General features: G+C 44.6%; 1 protein-coding gene across 2 annotated transcripts in view; it reads right to left on the minus strand.

Moving 5' to 3' along the window:
• LOC133974609 (mucin-2) overlaps positions 1-19,600 on the minus strand; it is a 33,811-nt gene extending 14,211 nt beyond the window's left edge. The window contains exons 1-3 of one of the 2 annotated variants that reach the window (XM_062412241.1): positions 19,206-19,600; positions 8,265-11,982; positions 5,564-5,635 (exon numbers count right to left, since the gene is read on the minus strand). In XM_062412241.1, coding sequence (XP_062268225.1) covers positions 5,564-5,635; positions 8,265-11,164 — 2,972 coding nt within the window. In that variant the 5' untranslated portion in view covers positions 11,165-11,982; positions 19,206-19,600. Of the gene's footprint in view, positions 1-5,563; positions 5,639-8,264; positions 11,983-19,205 lie in introns of both variants that reach the window. The other variant, XM_062412240.1, reaches the window with a different exon arrangement.
• Positions 19,601-20,288: the final 688 nt, after the last annotated feature.

Here is a 20,288-nt window from a genome sequence, read left to right on the forward strand (position 1 = left end):
ATTCAGCACTGCTCCGTCATAGGGATCTTTTGGCATCTGGGAGCCTGACCTCACCCACACCAAGCCAACAGGGACATGTCTCCAGGTCTCTCTTTAACACTATTATTACTTTTTAAAATCTTTTTAAAGCGGCTGTGATTAAGTTTTTATGCGGATGAATATTTCATTGAACAGGAGGCATTTGTGATGGAAAAAAGAACGAAAGTGGTGGTGGTAAGGCGGGGGGGTGGGTAATCGGAAGAAGTACTTTAAAAAAAAGTTGGAGATTTGGAGATATTGAGAGATGCATGAAGAGTCATCCCGCTTCTCTTCTCCGGAATCTCCTAAGCTCCGCCAGGCTGCTCTCTGGTTCATCGCAATCGAAGGACAGCGTGCCAGTATCCAGTCTGTCATGCAAAGTTGTGTCGGTGGAAATGTGCGTCATGGAAGCGCTGATTCACGATGTGTGTGTGTGTGTGGTGAGAATTGCGAGTCATGAGTTGTCACTGTAGGCGCTGTCACACACTGTTCTTCCCCAACCCTCCCAAAGGATCGGTTCATGGTCTCATTCTGAAGAGTAGGACAAAGGTGGAGGAATCCTCAACTCAGCCATCACCTCCACAGCGCCTCACACGAATGTACGCATCACTGATGTGACGAGGCCTTCACTGACAAACAGGATGCTTCAGCCCAGATCTAATACCTCTTTAACATAAATTAGCGAGTATACGTTTATTTATTTTTTAGTGGGTAAACCTGATAATAAAAAAGCAATTGACTTCTTTTCCATTGCCGGTTGAGGAGTTAGCCTTTCGGATTATTTCCTTGTTGATTCATGTATAATGTCACAAACATGCCGAAGGTTGTTCCTAATTGGTGAAGTAAGAGCGTGCACAGATACACATCTAATTCTTTTAATAGGACCAACGATGGCATCAATTCTTGATTAAAAACTCGTAATGCCTGACACATTACAACAATTTATGCATTGGAACTGAGCACCCTGCGGATGGGCATCAATGCTATGCGCCCCTGACCTGGCTTCTTTGGTGTCCGACAGGTATAGTACTTGAAAGCCTCAACATTGTTTGTCATGGTTGTGAATTATAAAACCATCAGAGAGTCAATGTATATCCTGCACATACAGTGTGCATAGCTATATATACACTTTATGTAAATGTAGAAATGGTTCATTCAATACATGTGGAGTCGTTTAACACGGGAGTGAATGCTCATTGTATCTGGCCCCATAGCAGACAATAAACTGATTAGTCCAGTGTTAAAGTTGCCTAAATGAGAGAAATAGAGGAACAACAACACAAGTGATGTGAAGCCATCATATCAGTGGTATCACCTCAGATAAGCAGTCAGCAGGGAGGAGAGAGAGAGAGAACAGGAAACACTTTCTCAGCAGCCCCCTTTTTCTCAATTATCTGCTGTTGAGCGAAGGAGATGACGGATTGTGTTTGGAGAAAAAAAAGGAAAAAACTCTTTTGTGGGCTCATAGTTTAGCTGAAATCGTATGGTCCAGAGAGTCATTAATCCGTCTCAGAGAAGCAGGCCATCGAGCTCCTCCAGTGAAATGCGTGATCGAGCAATAGACTGAGGAGCGGCAGAGATAAAGCAGCAGAGCACAGATCTGATTAGGCCGACGTCTCCGCGCACTCCACGGGGATTAAGCACAACACTTCCTTGTTAGACCTCCCTACTTTGTTCCGTAAAGCACACTTGCCATTAGCAAAGAGGCAAAACAATCGAAAAATTTATATATCTTAACTCCTCTCACTAATTAACACTCTTGCACAGCCACACAATCCTGTTCAAGTATTAAAATAGCAGTTAATAATGTGCCACTGCTGCTGGATAAATAACATCACATATACATCATGCATTATTCCTTTCCATAATACAATACCCTTTAAAAGCAGAACAAATGAAGTGCACATTATGAGACGTGCATGTCTGCCGTACAAAATGTTCAAATGTTAAAGTCTGTAACCGTATTTGCATACTTTAAGTGTCATTAGCATTCTTATATAAGCTTTGCCCTGAAAGATCTCCTGAGTAAGTGTCCAACAAACACACACACACAAACACAAACGCACACACACACAGACACACACACACACAGTTTGTCCCCGTGACAATTTTCTTTTTCTAATTAAGAAATGTTCACAATTTCACTGCTTTTTACTTTTAACTCCTTAAGAGTAAACATCTATGATTTTTTTCATAGAAAAAAAGAAAATCCACAATGTTAGAAAGTATGATATAAAAGTTCATGTGTATTTCAGTTGGATTCATAATGTTCACACACACTCATACTGGGTTTGCTTTGTTTCTTCACTGCCAGTCTTTTACAACTAATGGAAATATTCCCAGTGCGTATTCATTGTGCATAATTTAATACAAATTTAACTTAACTGATACTAAACCACTTTGACAGAACCTAATAAAGTCAGTGAGGAATTTATTATTAACCATTGCCCATACCAAGCAGATAAGAAGCAATATTAAGCGTGATTATAGTGACCCAAGGAATGTAAGTTAAATATTCAGGCTCTTCAGCTGCTCACTGCTTCACGTGTCTGTTGGTCATTTGACGCATGTAGTGGGTTTCAAGAGGTTTTAACTGACTACATGTTTATCTTGCACTTATATGTACATTCATATCTTCATTCAAAGTCAATTGTGGCTTATACTGCACGTTTACAATTAATTCTGCTGAACTAACAGTGTGGTAATAGAGAAGGAGGTATTCAAAAGGTAAATTATTCATTAGAACTGCTGCTTGATTTTCTTTTTTAGAACTGCTGCTTGATTTTCTTTTTAGAAGACATGGAAAAAAGCTCAGAATAAAAATACAAATATTGCTATTTATATTTGAATGATTTGCATATCTTTTATCTGTTTAAATCATTGACAGACAGCTGTCTAACTGTGACGCCTAGGCATCTTGATGGTTGTCATGTTAGTGGATGGGACATGGGTCAAACTAAAAAGTCAAACTACAATGTCAGATACACATTTTATATACAGCTTTTGTAATTTGAGGTACTTCTTGTTACACTTATGTAGGATTTAAAGTTCTCCCTTTTTTTGTTAACTCTCGTCATTATGGACAGGCGAGACTAACTTGTGGTCACCACTGTTGCTCCATCCTTCTAGATTTGTATTCGGTATATTTCACCCTCATTTCTTTATGGTGGGAGGAAGTAAAGACATGTCGTCCATCTTTATATACAGTCTGCGAGTTGCTCTTGCCAAAATCTAGGCAATGAAAATGGCGAGACTGATCATTAAACCAAAAAGATTTGCTGAAATATGCTAAAGCGCTGCGTGGAGCTGAGGGTAAATGTTCAAGTGCAGTAATATTTCACTGTGAGCTCATCCCCACAGACGATCCCTTTCACACTCTCATCATTTATTGTTAATATACTGATTAAAATAAAAAACTCCATAGCTTTAGGTTCACCCAGGTCAAATGTATCAGCAGCTTATTGTGCGAGAACAAATGTTCTTGCCGTCCAATCTGCTATTATTTCCATTCTTCTAAACAAATTCCTGTCTAATCATTTCAAGTAGATTGATAGTGTGTGGTGCGCTGAGCTGTGCTTTTTTCTTTGAGGGCTAAGACTTCCTCAAGAAGCTTTTTAATTGATGGAATCTGTCCTGTCAGATTGTATGGCTTTTCCATCACTCACTCCTTTTCAGGCTTCACTTTATCTTTTCTCTTCGCCCCCAAAACACCTTTTTTTTTTCACTGTCGCTGCCAAATTCTCTTTTTAGACCGGGCTCAACTTGAGCCTCAAAGAAGAGGGAAATCTCCTCCCCTTTCAAAGCAGGAAAATCCTCTTGTCACACATGGGAGAAAGCATGTCGACCTGACAGGCGATTGAGTGATAAGTCCTCATCTGACCATAAAACAGTGGCTTGGGATTTCCAGCCACCTCCGTGATGAACACACAATGATACGGTACAGCATACCAGGAAGATAAAGTATCTACTGTCTCTTCCCCCTCTCTCAGAGCAGTCGCCTCTATTTATTATTCTCTGTCTTCAAGTTGAGGAAGTATGGCCGCTTTGTGCTGACAATCCTGAGCGGGGAACCCTCACCGTAATATTCTTCTCTTTCAAGATGAAGCTGTATTTAGTTTCTGAATGAATCATTTTCTTTACGGGCCTCTTCTCCCTCCACTCTCTCTTCTTCTCTCTTGTTCCATTTCTAAATCTCAGATCTTTTCTCTCAGATCTATTTTTTTTTCTTTATGCTTTCCACTCTCTTATCCTCCACTGTCTTTCTTCTCGGCCTCCCCCCCAACCGTCTGACTTCTTCTTCTGGTCCCTTATTGGGGGAGCTTTGCGTACACAGTATAAATAAATAAAACGCGGAGAAATAACCAGGTTAGGGATAACAGTTTGATTCAATCATTTATGCGGTTTACAGTAACTCGACTTCAGCGATAATAGGATTTGTTTGATGATCAGGTTTAGCATAGAGGATGTGTTGCGTGGCTACAGGAAACACCTTATTAGCGCTGCGAATATAATAAATAATAAATGAGTGAGTAGGTGAGTGTGCAGAATCAAATCACTGAAGGTAATGAGTCGGCGGTCTACACACACACACACACACACACACGCCACGTCTCACACCTCCAGTCTACAATTAAAAAGACTGATGATGAAGCTCGGTCTGGTAATTGGGTTATACCGTCTCAGATTTACAAAATAATTTGATGAACATAACCCCTGTAAGGTGTTTACATGCAAGTTTTAATAATCACGGTACTCCCATAATCCTGCTATAATCAAATTACATTTGTGCATGTGAGCACTCCGAAACACCGTTTGCTTCCACCTCTCCCTCTACAAGATTTGCCTTCTTCTAATATCCCCACTTTTTTTGTTGTTGTTGCAGTTTTGACATTTATAACTGAGAGACAGGAATTTCTATTTCATAGCAAGCCACACTTTTTCTTTTTTGCTTTGCTTCACCCTCCTGTAAAGTGTGAAATCCTGTTTGTTAATTGACTGATTTCAATTCAAATATCAGAGCGGAATGATTATGCAGTAACTGTGCGTGTGTGTGTGTGTGTGTGTGAGTGTGTGTGTGTGTGTGACACTGTGTCATCTGTGCATCTGTGTGTAAAAGGAGAGATATGGAGTGTAGAAAAATGAGAAGAATCTAGGAGGGGAACACACACACGGGTGCACGATTTAAGTATGTGTTACTGTTCACCTCGTTAAAATTTTAGAGAGACAGCATGAGGGTGTGTGTGTGTGCGATAAGTCTCAATAAATCTCTCATAACTGTGTTCAGTGATCAGGCCTGCACTGGTGTGTGTTTGCGCATTGCGTGGCCATACACTCCAAAGTTGCTGCATCTGGCTGTGCTGTCACACGGAGCAGAATGACAATCCTACCAAGCCATAAAACTGAACTCCCCAAACTGACGTGATGCAAAATGACAGCGCGATGCACATAATTCTGCAGCGAGACACGCACTGCACTCTCACTGCTCTCATGTAAAACAAGCAATAAATATGCAAACAGTTCACACAATGCATCCATCCCCAAGTACCTGTAGATGATGCAGGCACAGTCCCTGCAGGTCCCACAGTTCTCAATGTCCTGTCCGGTCCTGTAGGAATGTCTTCTGTTGAAAAGCACAGAGATGACATATCAGGGGTAAAGGAGTGATGTTGTGCGTGTGTGTGTGTGTGTGTGTGTGTGTGTGTGTGTGTGTGTGTTGGGTGTGAGCCCACAGAGACATATTTAGGTTATCCTCTCCCTCGTTGAACCAGAATTCCTGGCACACACACACTAGCACATGCACACACACACATGCACTCATCCGCGGCAAATAAACCAATCTTCTCTCTGAAATCACCCCTGATAATTTTTTAATGAACGATACCCCCTTCCAACAGGCTCGGCTGTTACGTAAAAGACATGAGTCACCACATCACTTCAGGGATAAAATAAATGCTTATGAGGTAAAGGTTTGAGTCGGCACGCGTTACACGTTGTGCGCTGTTTTCTTCCACCGGAACATGCAAGATGTAAATTTAGAGAGACACAAGACTGTGGAGTGACATGTTCAAATGTCGAAGAGGTATAGTGTTGGTATTAGCGTTAGTGTGATTTGGATTAAGCTGCTCAAATTTCAGCCAAGCCCTTTCCATGGATTCATAGAAACACATCTATCCAAGTGTGTCTCTTTTTTTCCATCCATGAGTTTTTTCTTGTCCCCCACATCAGGTACTATTTTGGTATGATGAGGCGGGAGAAATTACTAAGCAGCTTACAACTAAGGAAGCAGATTGATTAAAGACTTGATGAGAATGGTAAAGGGTTTACACTAAGAGGCGTGGAGCATCTGAATCCACCAACACGGTGACAGCCAAACGCCGATTCCCATCTACACCCGCCCTGCTGCTGCGTGTACGTGCACGGTGCACGAGAGGAGACCTGCTGCAAAGTAGGTGCAGGCAGCCTCTCAAAAGTCTCCCAGTGGTCTGACAAGACATAAATTCTTTATCATATCGAAAGTTGGGACACGCATGACTGACATGAGACTTCATAAAAAATAACTACCGCATGCCATCTGTCTCACTTTCAGTTTCTTTGGCTCTTTCTCCCGGCTGTTTCGGCCACTTCCATCTCTTCTCCCTTCTCGTTTGGTTTTGTTTTGACCAAATTGTGTCCTGTCCACACGGCTTTGTCCCCACAGTATTTACAATGCTTACAATGCTGGGATAGGCTATAAATAGAGAAGCTGCATCACAACAACCTTGTGGGTTGTGGATATTCCCTTTTTTGGGGGAACAATAATTTGACTAAACATCGACCCACTTGTCTACTCTGTTCCAGGAAAGAGACAGTCTTCTAATGCAAAGCTATGGCTGCATTAACATGTCTGCCCCTAATTTGTTTTTGTGTGGGGAGAGTCTGAATCTTACTCAAGAAATTAACTGTCTGGTAATAAAACAGCAGGCTTATAGGACTACACGCTGACATTTACTTTCCGGGACTGGAAATACCAGGCGCTCATTATTTACGTACTCCCACTGTTTGGTTTTATCTATCCATCTATCCATCCATCCATCCTTCCATCCAGCAGACCAACCTATTACCAGATGGTTTTCATTACCCTGTTCTCAGAGGCCTCTGTTAGTCCTGGGTTTACATGTCCATTCGCCTAAGGCTTCCAGTCATTTCACATTTGCAACCTCAAATATGGGATTGCTACTTTTTGGGCCGAGGGCTTTCACACTACCTTTAAACTCAGGCAAACCCCTGATTCAACCCAAGGCTGTGCAATATTTCACACTGCTGTTAACACTACCTTTGAGCAACACCTTAGACACGTGCGGTGCAAAGAACAATAATGTGATCCTGGGTCATCTTCGATGTGAAAATCTAAAACTGCACACTTGGGGTAAACTTCTAACTTTTCAGAAGTAAAGTAGAGTTAAATTAGCCCCTGGAATAGTCAAAACAAATGTTACAACTTTTGCAACGCATTCCAGAGCAGGGTTAGTCCGGAAATTTCCAATTAGAACCAGAAGGACACAATTAATTTTGTGCAGATTGAGGTTAATGGTCCTCACATCATGTCAGTGAGGAAAGCTCTTTCATTGTCCAATCAAAATGGTGTCACATGGTTACTTTGAATCTGAATTGTGCGCGGTGAGCCCTCCAAGACACAAACTTTGGGCTGTGATTTTTTTAGTGTCGCTGCTTAACTGCTGTGAAAGCTTCCCCGCATTCAACAACCCGACAGCCTGCTTTGGCTTATTTTTCATCTACTGATGCGTTTTATTAGTAGAGCAGTGACTTTGAAAACACATCAGAAACAATATACCGAATGTTTTAGAATACTAAGATGCACTATTTTGCAGAAGGTGTTAGTTAGTAACACAGTGTTAGTTAAACAGTAGTGGTTGTAAGTATTCTTAAGCACTTTCCAAGATATGACAATTTTTTTTAGCTGGAGCTGTCTGTGTCTCAACTGTGTCAGCAGAGTGACCTCATTCAGATGAATGAGTTTTCCATGCAGTATTGTTGTATGTAGAAACATGACCTTAATGTGATACAAACTAAGCTAGTATTTCTAGAGTGTTAGAGAGTTTAGGCAGCCCAGGTTTAATAAAAATCAAGTGTAAAAAGAATTATGAGTCACATGTTTAACCTTCCAATCAAAACTCAAATCAATGTTTACTAAAACAGATCTGTGATGTGTATGTTAACTGTCGTACTGAAATTAAATATTGCCTCACCCATCTCTCTCCGCTTCCTTCTTCTCAAGGTCTTGAATTACATCCAGCAGGACCTTGATGGTGTTCTGGCTGGTCTCCAGGACCCCCTCCAAGCTTTGGAGCTGGGTCTGCAAGTTACGAATATCATGCAGGGGTCCATTGGGACCCAGGAGCTTTTCTGCCACTCTGGACGGGTCCAGTTTGCACCTAGCCCCAGACACCAACCCTCCCAGAATTTCCTGGACCTGTCTTAGTGTGTCAGCTTGGGTGGCAGTCAGGGGCCCCGCTGTAGACTGCTCCCCAGAAGCACAGCAGCCCCTGGCTCCCGAGCAACCCTGCTGGTTTGGAGGGAGAGGGTGCTGGCTGTTGGGAGTGCTGGGCCTTACGTTGGCTCCTGAGCAGAGCATTTTGTGTAGGACCCCAAGCTGAGCCTGGGCTGAGCTGAGACAGCTGGGCTTAAAACAGGCCTTGGCAGGAGAGGATGAGGAGGACTGCTTCTCTCCCTTCATCGCAGCAACTGGCGGGGTTTGAGCTCTATGCTTCAGAGAGCTGGCTCGCTCGCAGAGCTTGGGTGAGTCTGTACATTTTTTCTCCTCCTTTTTCTCCTTCCCACCGTCTTTATCTTTCACATTGGCCTTGCTGTCTGCCCTGAGCATGGGTGTTCGGATTCCAGGACCTGGCGGATCATTTCCCTTCTTACGAGGCGTGTAGGGTGGAGGTGGTGGGGGAGGAGGGGGAAGTCGAATGCCCCTTTTATCCTGAGCATTGTTGGGGGCCTGAGAGGGGGGGGTGTACGGTGGTGCAGCACGAAAAGTGGAAGAGTACAGAGGAACAGTTTTAGTTGGTGTTGCACCTGGTTGCGCATTTGGAAGAGTGGACGCATACGTTTTTACAAGTGAAGGCGGAGAAGTGCATGATTTAAGGTTGGGGACAGGAGAGGAGTAAGGGGTTATGCCTATGTTGATGGAGGAGGCATTTTGCAGAGCTTGACATGGTATATTGCAATGAGATACAGTTTGTATGAGAGTCGCATAAGAAGGGGATGTAGAATTTGGGCGAGGGGCGTGGGGACCACCTGGATGTGTGGTAGTGTAATATGATATGGAGGTGCAAGACAAAGCAGTTTGGGTTACAAACGTACAGGGTGTTAGATTAGTAGGGGTTGTTGTGGTTGATGACTTGAGTGGTGCTTGATGTGTTACGTATGGAGGAGTGGTTAAGGGAGAATCTGAAACTATTGGGACAGGAGAGGTGCACTTTTGAGTGAGGCATGGTGGAGCAGTCCAAGAAGGACTGGAGCTTACATTAGCAGTGCTAGGGGTTGTTGGTGTTGAATCGAATGTATGATAAGGGATTGGGTTTAGGATAATAGTCGGGTCGGAATTGAAACTTGGAATGGAAAGTGCTATTGGCAGAGATGGGGTCGTGCAAACTGGCTTGGCTGGAGAGGAGCATGGTGCCATGGCCTGGTGTTCAGGAGTCTGTGTTGGTGCACTTGTAGGTAGGGGAGAGGTAGAGTAAGGCACAGTAGTTATTTGGGTTTTGGGAGGGTCTTGAGTTACAGTTGGGGATACAGGACTCACAGATTGAATTTGCACCGAGCTGGGTGATACTGTCGGAGGAGGGGAAGCACAAAAGCTGCGAGTTTGTGTCTGGGTGGCGGAGGGCTGATTATTTGCAGGAGAGTGACAGGGAGAGTCTGTTTGTATTTGAGTGGTACACAACTCCACATTGGGAGGTAGGGCCAGACAAGTGTTGCTAATTTGATTTTGGTTTGTGCATTGTTTGTCACTCAAAGGTGGAGACTTATGCTGACTCTCAGTTTGACTTTGGGCGGTGGAATACTTAGATTTTTGAGGTGAGGGAGGGCTCTCAGTTTGAACTTGAGTGGTGCAGAGTTTGGTATTGGAAAGGGACGGAGATCGTCTAGGGCTTTCAGTTTGAGTAGGAATGGTGCAGTAGTGCACCTCCTTTCCAGGATCACTTGTTGTCCTACTGAGCCGCTTTCTCCTCCTGACCACTGACGGAGTGCTGCTTCCTTGCCGCTTGGGGCCATCGCGGAGGGACACAGAGGAACAGTGACATGGCTCAATGCTGTGTAGAACTGAAGGGGGACAGCTGTGCCTTGAGTTTTTAACCACACTAACAGCTGATTTAATGTCGATCCTGGAGGCTTTCGACCTCCGTTCCACAACAGTTCGATCACCAGGCCCAGGAGGACCATTCAGGTCCCTGGACCCAGGCACATGGTTGTGCGAAAGATACTCATCTTGAGAGTCATGTTCGTCATCCCCATCTACGCCAACCGAGTCCCCGAGACTGTGGCTACGTGTGGTGGTGGAAGAGAGGGACTGTGGCTTTTTCAGGCATGGGGAGGTCTGGATGGCTGTGCTGGTGCTCGTACTGGGCTTGCGAGTCATTGGCAAGGTTAATGAGTTAGTCTGTGGTGGAGCCCAACATCGACGTGTAGGACCCGGTGTCAGTGGATGAGGAGGGGCCCTGGCTAAAAAAGCCGCCACTACTTCTATAGTACTTGCCATGTCCCCACGCACGGCCCCAACCACAGAGGTCTGGCCAAGTAGGCCACCGGTCCGTGGCCCGTCCCTGTCGCTCCATGGCTGCGGGGATCTGCTGCTGTGTTTACGAAGAGGATGTGGGCTCGCACAGTCTGCGGCAGGTTTCGGATGGCTATTGTTTTCACCTGTTCCACTGTTGCCGCTGCTGCTGCTGCCATCCTCCAGGTCTTTGAAGCGGACCTGGTGGGTACGGCTGCGACGCCGCTTTAGGCGGCTCTCAATATCCGGGGAATCTCGATTGAGCAGAACAGAGCGCACAGTCATCGTCCCAGGCAGCTTGTCGGCCAAGGTGCTCTTGCCGTTGGTTTGGGCTCTAAGCAGGTGGTTTGGCTCTTTGCTCACCATTTCTCAACATCCACAGGCTCTGCAGGTTGTTTGATTTTGTGGAAACCTAGCTGTGGTAGTGCATCAACAAGGAAAGTGACCTCTCCTTTAATATATGTTTATTATAACATTGAGAGATCTGTGCAATTGATTGACTGAGTTTCAGTTCCATGTCTCTTAATAGGCCTGTATGCAGCTGCTCAGGTTATCTCCGATCCTTACACCATACATTATTTTGCAACTCAGATTGTCCTCGAGAAAGGATGGATATCCTTATTCACAGTTCACATTGTAGTAATATCAAGTAAAAAATGAGTATAGATCTCTGTGATAAATGATAATACAAAGACCTGTATAGGCCTTTGCTCTTCAACTCATCCAAAAATAAATATATGCAGCATCAAATATTCATTCAAATCAGCACATTAGAAGTGTCCATAGTGTTCCATGTCCTCTGAAGCTGTGCACTTCTTATTCCCATTTTTCTTTAACTTTGCAGGGAGGTGAACCCTTGACTAGGCCAAAGAAGTTACTTGCAAATAAGCATGGAGACAAGGAACGCAACCTGTCCATCCTTTCTGTGTCCATCACATCAGCTTGTCTAATTGGTTGCACTTCCTTGTCTTCTTGCTTGGTCTCTTGGGCCCTCAGGAGATTGGATGGCCAAAGTTTGTGATGGGGCTGCCTGATTCCCCATATGGCCTGTCTCTTGTACCTTTTTTTGTCCTCCTTCCGTTCCTTTAGATTTTATCACTTTCCTTCTGTTTCTTTCTTTCTGAAGTCTTCTGTCAGTGACTCATTCTATCATGACTGAAGACACAGTGAGCTCCTGAAGATGGCTGAAAGAAAGAAAGAGGAGTAAGACACAATAATATATATATAATTTATTTATAATGAAGAAGATATGAGATAAGTAGCTGCAAGAGAGAGGGGTCAACACAGGCCTGAAAATGAAGACATCCAATTGCGAAAGATTAATGAAAGGAAGACGGTGGTGAAAAAAACAGTGAATAAGAAAAAGAGTAAGTATATCATCAGCGACACAGAAATATCCATCCAAAACAAAAGCAAGGAGATTGTAATTAAGACCCATTCACTCTGGTTGAAGGCGATACTCAAGTTCTTTTCAAGTGGGTATTACCAACACTATTATTAAAAGTAGCTGTACTGTAGTAGCAGCAGAAGCAGCAGCACCGGTTTTATTCCCACTCATGGACACACAGTGTGACTCGTACTTTATCCCTCATATGTGTTTGTCTCACTGAATTTCCTTTTCCTCCATGTTTAACAGTCTGCGGCCCTGTTATCAGTCCTTGATGATCTGCCATGATGACATCCATTCAGATTCATCTGGTCAATGTGTGACAGTCTGTCCGCCATGCTGTAGTTAGTAGTATGTTCTTGTCACTCCGATTCTGCGCCCTGTTTTTGACAAACTATGGCCTTAATACGTACATATATCACTTCCATTTCCTGTCTGGCATGGACAGTCAGTCTGGCAGTCAGGCATGATGCAGTCATTTGCCTTACACGATCTATGGATCTGTGCCTTGTTATCTCCTTGTGATAGCCTCTGACACCGACAGGCTCGGGCTTATTCTATGCGGGAGTGTGACTGGCCATTACTCTGTTACTCTGTTGCCCCCCCCCCCCCCCCTATTCAGTGGGAGGGGAAATTAGTGACTCCTTCCCAGCTCCCAGGTTATTTAGGGAGAGAGAAACCCGAGGGGCTGCCACTTTTATTTACGTCCACTGTTTTCTCTGTTTCTCTCTCCAGCTCTGAGGAGGAGGATCTTTGTCACCACCGCACCCCCACCGTCAACCCCCCCTCCCTTTCAAAATTATTAGGATTAATAACAATCAAAGTCACAGCAGACAGAGCCTTGGGGATAAATATCAACTATACAGACCTTATACTATATTAATGGATTTAGAAACGGACCACAGGATTCCTTCTTGTTTTACTTACTGCAAAAGTAATACAGACAAGCTTTTAAACTATGATTCATGCAGGCGACCGAATCAATGTGGCTAGTTGTAGGTGCACATTCACTCAAGCTACACAGGCAAGCAAACCAAAGCAGAGGCTAATCTATAGGACATTATTGACCTGCTTCGAGCTACATTGTCCATTTGACCTAGATGGTGATTATCCTTCCTAATTGTCCCTGTGTGCAATCACGTTTGCGCTCCTGATTTTTTCTTCAAAAAGCACTTCATGAAACACTCTTGGATAGATTTCCCTCTGAGTTTCATCTACCCGCTGCAGCACCATAGCCCTTACTCATCCTCGGGGGTGTCATCCTGATCCTGCCTTCTTTCAATCCTTCTTCCATCTGGTCCCTGTGCCGTTTTCTTTCCATCCCTCATTTCTCTCTTCCTTCCCTCCTCAACTACCACTACTCCTATCTCCGTCGCTGCCTCTTTCTGAACGGAAACGCGAGGCAAGCCCCGGGAAGAATTCAAATGTCCGTGGCGGACTGACTTTAGTGATAGTGGTCAGCTGAGTATTTGAGTTTCCTAATTGGATGCTATTATTTGAATTAGTTTATATTTCATCATCAAGTGGCATTTACAGGCTATGTCTAGCCAGTTTTGAGACAAACCTTTCGCTACTTTCCATTGAAGAGGTTTCGCCAGTACTGCACAATGAGTACGTGGCTGGGCTTTAATTCCCCCTGCAAGCACACCACTCCACTCTCTATGCCTCTCATTCAATTGGCCGCATGCACAGTGGCTGACGTAGACTTGGTTGAGCTTCTTACTTTTTTCTCTATGAGTGATCATTTTTACAGGTTAATATGGCCGGGATCACAGCACAGCCGTTGTGCTTTAACTTATGTCTACAATGATTTTGGCAGACAGAGTTGTGGTTATAAAATCTGCCGTGCAGAGCAGCAGCAGTGGCTAATTCATACTTCTTCTGTTGTTTGAGAACGGAAACAGTACTAGAAAGATGCTCAGTATAATAGCTGCTCCGAAAAAGTTTTTTAACTACGTCCTCAATGCCGCACATTGACTGAGCACTGTCCTGCTATATACTAAGTTTTGACCTGGTCTTGTTGTCTCCCATCCCCCTTCCTCCCTCTCGATCTTCAAACTACCCTCGCATCAAAATTTACGCTGACAGTTTAATGAATCCGGTCCCTCTTAATGCTGCATGGGCTCACTCTTGTGGGTGAGGCCAGCCCTTTCCTACATGTGACATTTTCATGTTGAGCTTTATTGGCTGAGCACAGATAAATCACCGGGCAGGAGGACGAAGGTGTGCCACGGCATAATGTCAGCAAGGGTCATAACTCTTTACGGTTATTATTTAAGATTTACTACTGACTCCTTGCTAACTGCCTACCTCTCCGAGAAGCTTTACTGTGAATATAGGCTTCTTTCCTCCTTCCTGTGTGTGTGTATCTTTTATGGCTGTGTATGTGTGTGTGTCATGATAATACTAAGGTCACATCTGATCTCCATGGACTAAGCCGTGCTGACTCCGAGAAACATATCTGATGCATTCAAAATTCAAGAAGCCAAGGCCCCGGTTGCACAGATCTAATAATATTCTGTGCTTGAGTCTTTCAGGGATGTTGAAAATTGCATCCATGCCAATAACACACCTTTGGGTCTCACAGTGCTGAGGAGGTGGAAGGTGCAGAGGATTGAATTGTTATGTAAAGGCATGTCAGATCGCATCGTCTAGGCACGCTGAAATTTGTCAGACAGGGCTGAGATGAAGAGGAGGCACAGGGAGGAAGAGGAGGCAGACATACTCGGTTATATTTAGAGATGCTATGAGACACATAGCAAACTGAGAGGAGTAGGAATCTGAATAAGTAGGAGGGAGACGAGGCGGTTGGCGACAGACAGGCAGAGGTAGGGGGACGGGGAGCAAAGCAGGAGGGAACAACCCCTGGCAGCAGAGGAAATGTCACGGTTAGGGTTCAGTGAAGTGGTAAATCAGGAGCATCAGCGTGTCAGGGCATTTAAGGGGGAACTGGAGAGGAACTAAGCAAAGCTATATGATCAGTTATTGGTCCTGTGAGCACAACGGAAGGTAAGAGTTATACCTGCATGTTGTCAGAGGAATTGAGTCATCTAACAGAACAGATGCAAAGTGCATACGCCTTTGTGGTGTTTCCTGTCGTGTCCAAAGAGATCTTGAATTCAAGTGAGGGTTGCCTGTAGATGAAAACCTTGCTAGGTAAGCACCATGTGCAACAAAGCAACGTCTCAAACAAGGGGGCTGTTTGTTTTTATTTGGCACAATAAAATTAACAAGCACACTCAAAAAAATCCAGATGTTAGCCCATAAATGACTTTATGGGAACATATATTTGTATGTAAACACATCCACATGCGTACACAGGCAAAGCCAAGCAGAAGCCTAATACAATCTAGAATGATGCTAATTGTCAGAGAAGTGCCTAAAGTAAGTATCATCTTCTTTGGTCTGGGATTTGATCTTGAGGAGAAAGGAAAAATCTCCATTGTAAGAGCTTGTTACTGATGTTGCCGCCTCTGGCTAATGAAAACTTAAGCCTGATCATGCTTAACAGCAAATGAAATTACACAAACAAACACAAATTAAATTATGATTCTTAATTCATTACACTTCCTAAGCAATGCAGGGGGAACGCAACCATTGTTATTCATGTCAGATGCTTGTGTAATAGCGGCAGGATGCAAATGCTCGTTTGTTTGTTTATGACTATGTACAGGCATCCAATTTGGCCAGTTACAGTCAGCCGTCACAGCAGCCAGTGCCATATTTCACCAGGCACTGGCTGCAGCATACGTTTTACAAAATCAACCTCCACAAAAGGAATGCTCACACAAGTCTCTGGGGATTTTTTTTCTTGTCATCAAAATAAAGCCATCACCCAAGAGGTAACCACCATCACTGAGCAACGAAGCATATGAAATATGGAAGAGCTATGAAGCAGCCTTTACATGGGACAAAATAAACGTATGCAGGGGACATCGCTTCAAGAAAAGCTAACAGCGAAGCTAAGACTTTCAGTCGTGGCTCTTTCTCCTCACTTGCAAATCTACCCCCGCCCTAAAAGGACCCCCAGGTACCCCTAGGTACGATGCAGCTTATGCACAGGGCAGAGCATTCATAGTTGTGTTAGGTGCGTTTCTGTGTGAGTCACACGGAAATTACACCGCCGAAAAAAGAACAGCCATGAAGAAAAGAAAGAAGTCATCCGTGTTCGTTCTTTCCACTCAATTCCAAGATGGTGTTGAGTCTGCTACGGCACGGCTGAAGTATGAATTGGCCTAAAGTTTTTATCCGACAATTCAATGTTTTATCAGCATGAATATTTTGCTGCAGAACTTTCAAGAGATACTAAGGCTCTCTCGCTTATGTAACAGCACAGGATGCAAATAATTCAAGGTTAAACATCACTTTCACTGTCACACAAGTACACAAGTACACAAACATTAGCTTGTCGAGTCACTGGATAGCTCATTACTAAAGAGGACAGTGCAGCCCCCCGACTTGCTCCTGTGTCCTTGAAGGATGGCCGGATTGCTTCTAACTTTTGGAGTGAGAGTGCCAGAAGTGATTTGTTCCATCTGTCCTCTTTTGACCAAAACCCTCTGCCTAATATGAAATCCCTATATGCAGGCCAATGGATTGCAATAAGCATACTTAGCCAACTGTGAGCAAATTCCAGGATGTTTGGCTATCTGTGAAAGAAAGCCAAAGTAAACGTTGTTTTCTTCCCAGCACTTGTTCTGCAGCTATAATTGTCTTGTTTCTGTGGCTGGTTGGTTCTTTTGTATTCCAGCTCTCCTCTTCTTTCTGCCACAGAGGGTAAATGCTCCAAACTGCTCTGTGGGAATTATCAGCCACCAAACCGAACAGGTGGCATGACTGACATGTCAAGTAATGAGCACGCTACATGTCCAGTATTTACATAGTGCCTGGCTCCTGCCCTGGAGGTTGCTTTCTGTCAGGCCGTCATGCTGCACAATTCTTGTCTAAAACATAGACATTATATGAAGGTAGATGACACATTTCCACTTTTTCCCACTATCCAGAAAGGAAGTAAAAATATTCCAGATATCATTTGGAGCCAGAGTCTGCGCAGTAGCGATGCCCCCCCCCCCCCCCCCCCCATACAGTTGTTGAGTATCATGACATTTCACCTCATTTGATGACTTCAAGTTACTAAGTAGAACCACCTAATCGAGCATCAGTGTGATGAGAACTAGCTAAAATGACAAAATATCTTTGGGAGAGATATATTTGACTGTACTTTGACTTAGTCTGGTCCATGTCCTATCCACCAACATGGAGGACACCGAAACTACTACTATAATGCAGCCAGCCACCAGGTGGCGATCAACAGGCTTTGGCTTCACAGGGACACTGAGAGAGTGTTGTGCTTTGGGTGTAACTCTGAAATAAGTTTTACAGATTACCCCAAATAAAGTGCCTAAAAGTGAGGCTCCTACAAAGACAGAAGCACCAATGAGATGTGATGGATCTATATTGTCACTGTGCAAGGCAGCTAGCAGAAAGTCCTCTCCAAGCAATGTGTAAGTTCTTTTGAAGCGGGTTTACGCATATTTAAAAAGAAAACTGCAAATATGTGCTAATGCTGGTGTAAAAAGCTAATTGCGTTTTACCCATGATGCCAAATCACAGTCAGTCCGGCGACACCTGGCCCACGGAAAGACAGATTATCAGAGCGTGGAAAAACGGAAATTAAAGTAAAGGAATAAGACAGGAGTTTATTCACTTCCCGCGAGGTGAAGACAGAAAATTAAGTGGTGGAGACAGACGACAGACTTATAAGTAACGTGAGAAAACGATTAAGAGGAAGCTGGGAGACGGAGATAGCTGACCCCTTGAAAGACACGCTGATAAGATAAGATAAAAGGGAATGATACTGAAGCACAGAGCAGAGGGAGTGAGAGAACAAGTGAAAAGAGTTTGTGCAGAGACAGACAGGATTAACAGCGCAGGGGTTTCTTCACACAGCAAATGTGAGTGCACTAATGTGCACCTGTGCATGCATGTGTGTGTGATGACGTGCATGCATGGGAGAGTGCATGTGCGATTACATTTGTATCATGCCTGTCGGTTACACACTTAGTTGGAGATGAGTTAACTGAGAAACATTAGGAATGTGCAGACCACAACAGTTGTATTGCTCCTAAATGTGTTACAATTGCATAAAAGCATATTCGTACATAATATTATTATAGTTTATGAAAGTGAAACACAATAACGATTTCATGCACCACTGCAAAGTTAAACGGTCATGTAGCAGGAATCGTATGCAATGGACCTTTCTTGCAGGGACACACGCACACACGCACGCACGCAGGCACACACACAAAGATCCATACAAATGGAATTCCCTCACTCAGTGCCTCCACCTCCTCCTCCACAAACTTTCGGTGTATACCCCCCACCTCACCACACGCAAGCACACACACACGCACACATGCTCGTGACAAATATGCATTGAAAGCACGCTGCTGGAATCTGCAAAGCTACATCACTGACAGACGATTCTAAGCTCCTCACTCTTAAAAGCTTCTCATAAAGCTGCTCAATCTTGGAAAATAACTCCCACACCTGCAGTAAAGCAAATCCCAGGTCCCAAACACACACACGCACATACACACATAGACACACACACACGCACACACACTTATTTTTACATCTGTACAGTCCCATTTCACAAACACAGACCCACTTTGAGCACATCAACACATCTCTATTGATAAATATGTGCACAAACACACACAGACAGCTGCCAATGAACGTAAACAAAATGTATGCATGCACGAGTGTGCACGCATGCAAGGGCACACACTGCCCCTCTCCTCGTTGTGCGATTCAGCAAAATGTAAAAAGCAGCCCAAACAAAACATTAAGTAGAAGCTGCTGAACTGCACAAAATCAAAACACATACTTGTTAGATGCTTTCAAATCAGCTCTGAGCTCTCTCACTTGGTTATCTCTATGGTGATGCTGAGAGGAGACTGATTGGGAGATTGCTGTACTATCTTCCATCAGGACACAGAACTGAGTCACACATACCACGTCTCTCTCTCTTCCTGTTTCCTCTCTGTGTTGTCTCTTTCTCCCACAAACGCTCGCTCCTCTTCTTCGCTGCTCTTTCACATCTCCTCCTCCCATTATTCCATCCCTCTGTGACGTTCACGTGCTCTCTTATTCCCACCTCTCTGTCACTGCCGCTCGGTGAGCTTTGCACCGCTTCCTCTCCTCTGTGTGGAGTCCATCTGGTCCTCTCTGGTCTCCCCCTTCCTCTCCTCCTCACCCCTTCCTCTTCTCCTCTCTGGTTGTGTCTGTTTTTTTTTTTTCTCTCTCTCCTATCTCGCCCTCCTCCTCTTCCGTGGATTCATGCCTTTCACGTGGGAACCTTTTTATCCATCCCTCAGAGCGCTGCGCTCCACTGTGCCTACCTATAGCTGTCTGAGCGTTTGTGCTGTGAGTGGAAGTGAATGGACAGGAGGGGGAGCAAGGAGACAAGAGTGAGCAAACAGGCAGTTATCGACTCAGATGCTCCTCTCAGTTCTCCCTGTCCTGTTCCTCGTCCCTCTCTCCTCCTCTCACGCTGCGTCTCTCCATCATGACCTCCCCTCCGTGTCGCCATGCAAGCCCCCTGTATCCTTGTAAGCAAAGGGTGGGAGGGATGGAACGGGGGGATTGGGGGAAGAGGGGGTGTGAGATGGAGAGTAGGAGGCAGAGGGAGGAGGAGCCAATGAGTCGGTCTAATTAAAAAGCAGAGTATGTACAGCTGCAGAGAGCAAAGAGGGAGAAGGCGAGAGGAGGAGAGGGGAGGAGAGAGGGGAGCAGAAAGATCCAGGGGGCGGAACCGAGAGAGAGTAGCGACTTGGGGGGGTGGGACTGGAAATGAGGGGGCACGAGGTGGTTTAAGGGGGGTGTTAGAGCCTGCTAGTAGTGTGAGGTGGGAAAAAAGGAAAGGACACCAAGGTCAGCTAGAGAGGAATGCAGAAAGGTCATGCATGGAGAGAGGGAGGAAGAGAGGGGAGGAAGAAGGAGGGAGAAGGAGATAGGAACAGACAGGTGGAATTATTCTTCAGATATCTCCCATACGAGCGGGGGGGCCGAGCCGGGTAACCGTGACCAGCACCATAA

This window comes from Platichthys flesus, chromosome 19, assembly GCF_949316205.1.
Source record: "Platichthys flesus chromosome 19, fPlaFle2.1, whole genome shotgun sequence".
Classification (NCBI taxonomy): domain Eukaryota; kingdom Metazoa; phylum Chordata; class Actinopteri; order Pleuronectiformes; family Pleuronectidae; genus Platichthys; species Platichthys flesus.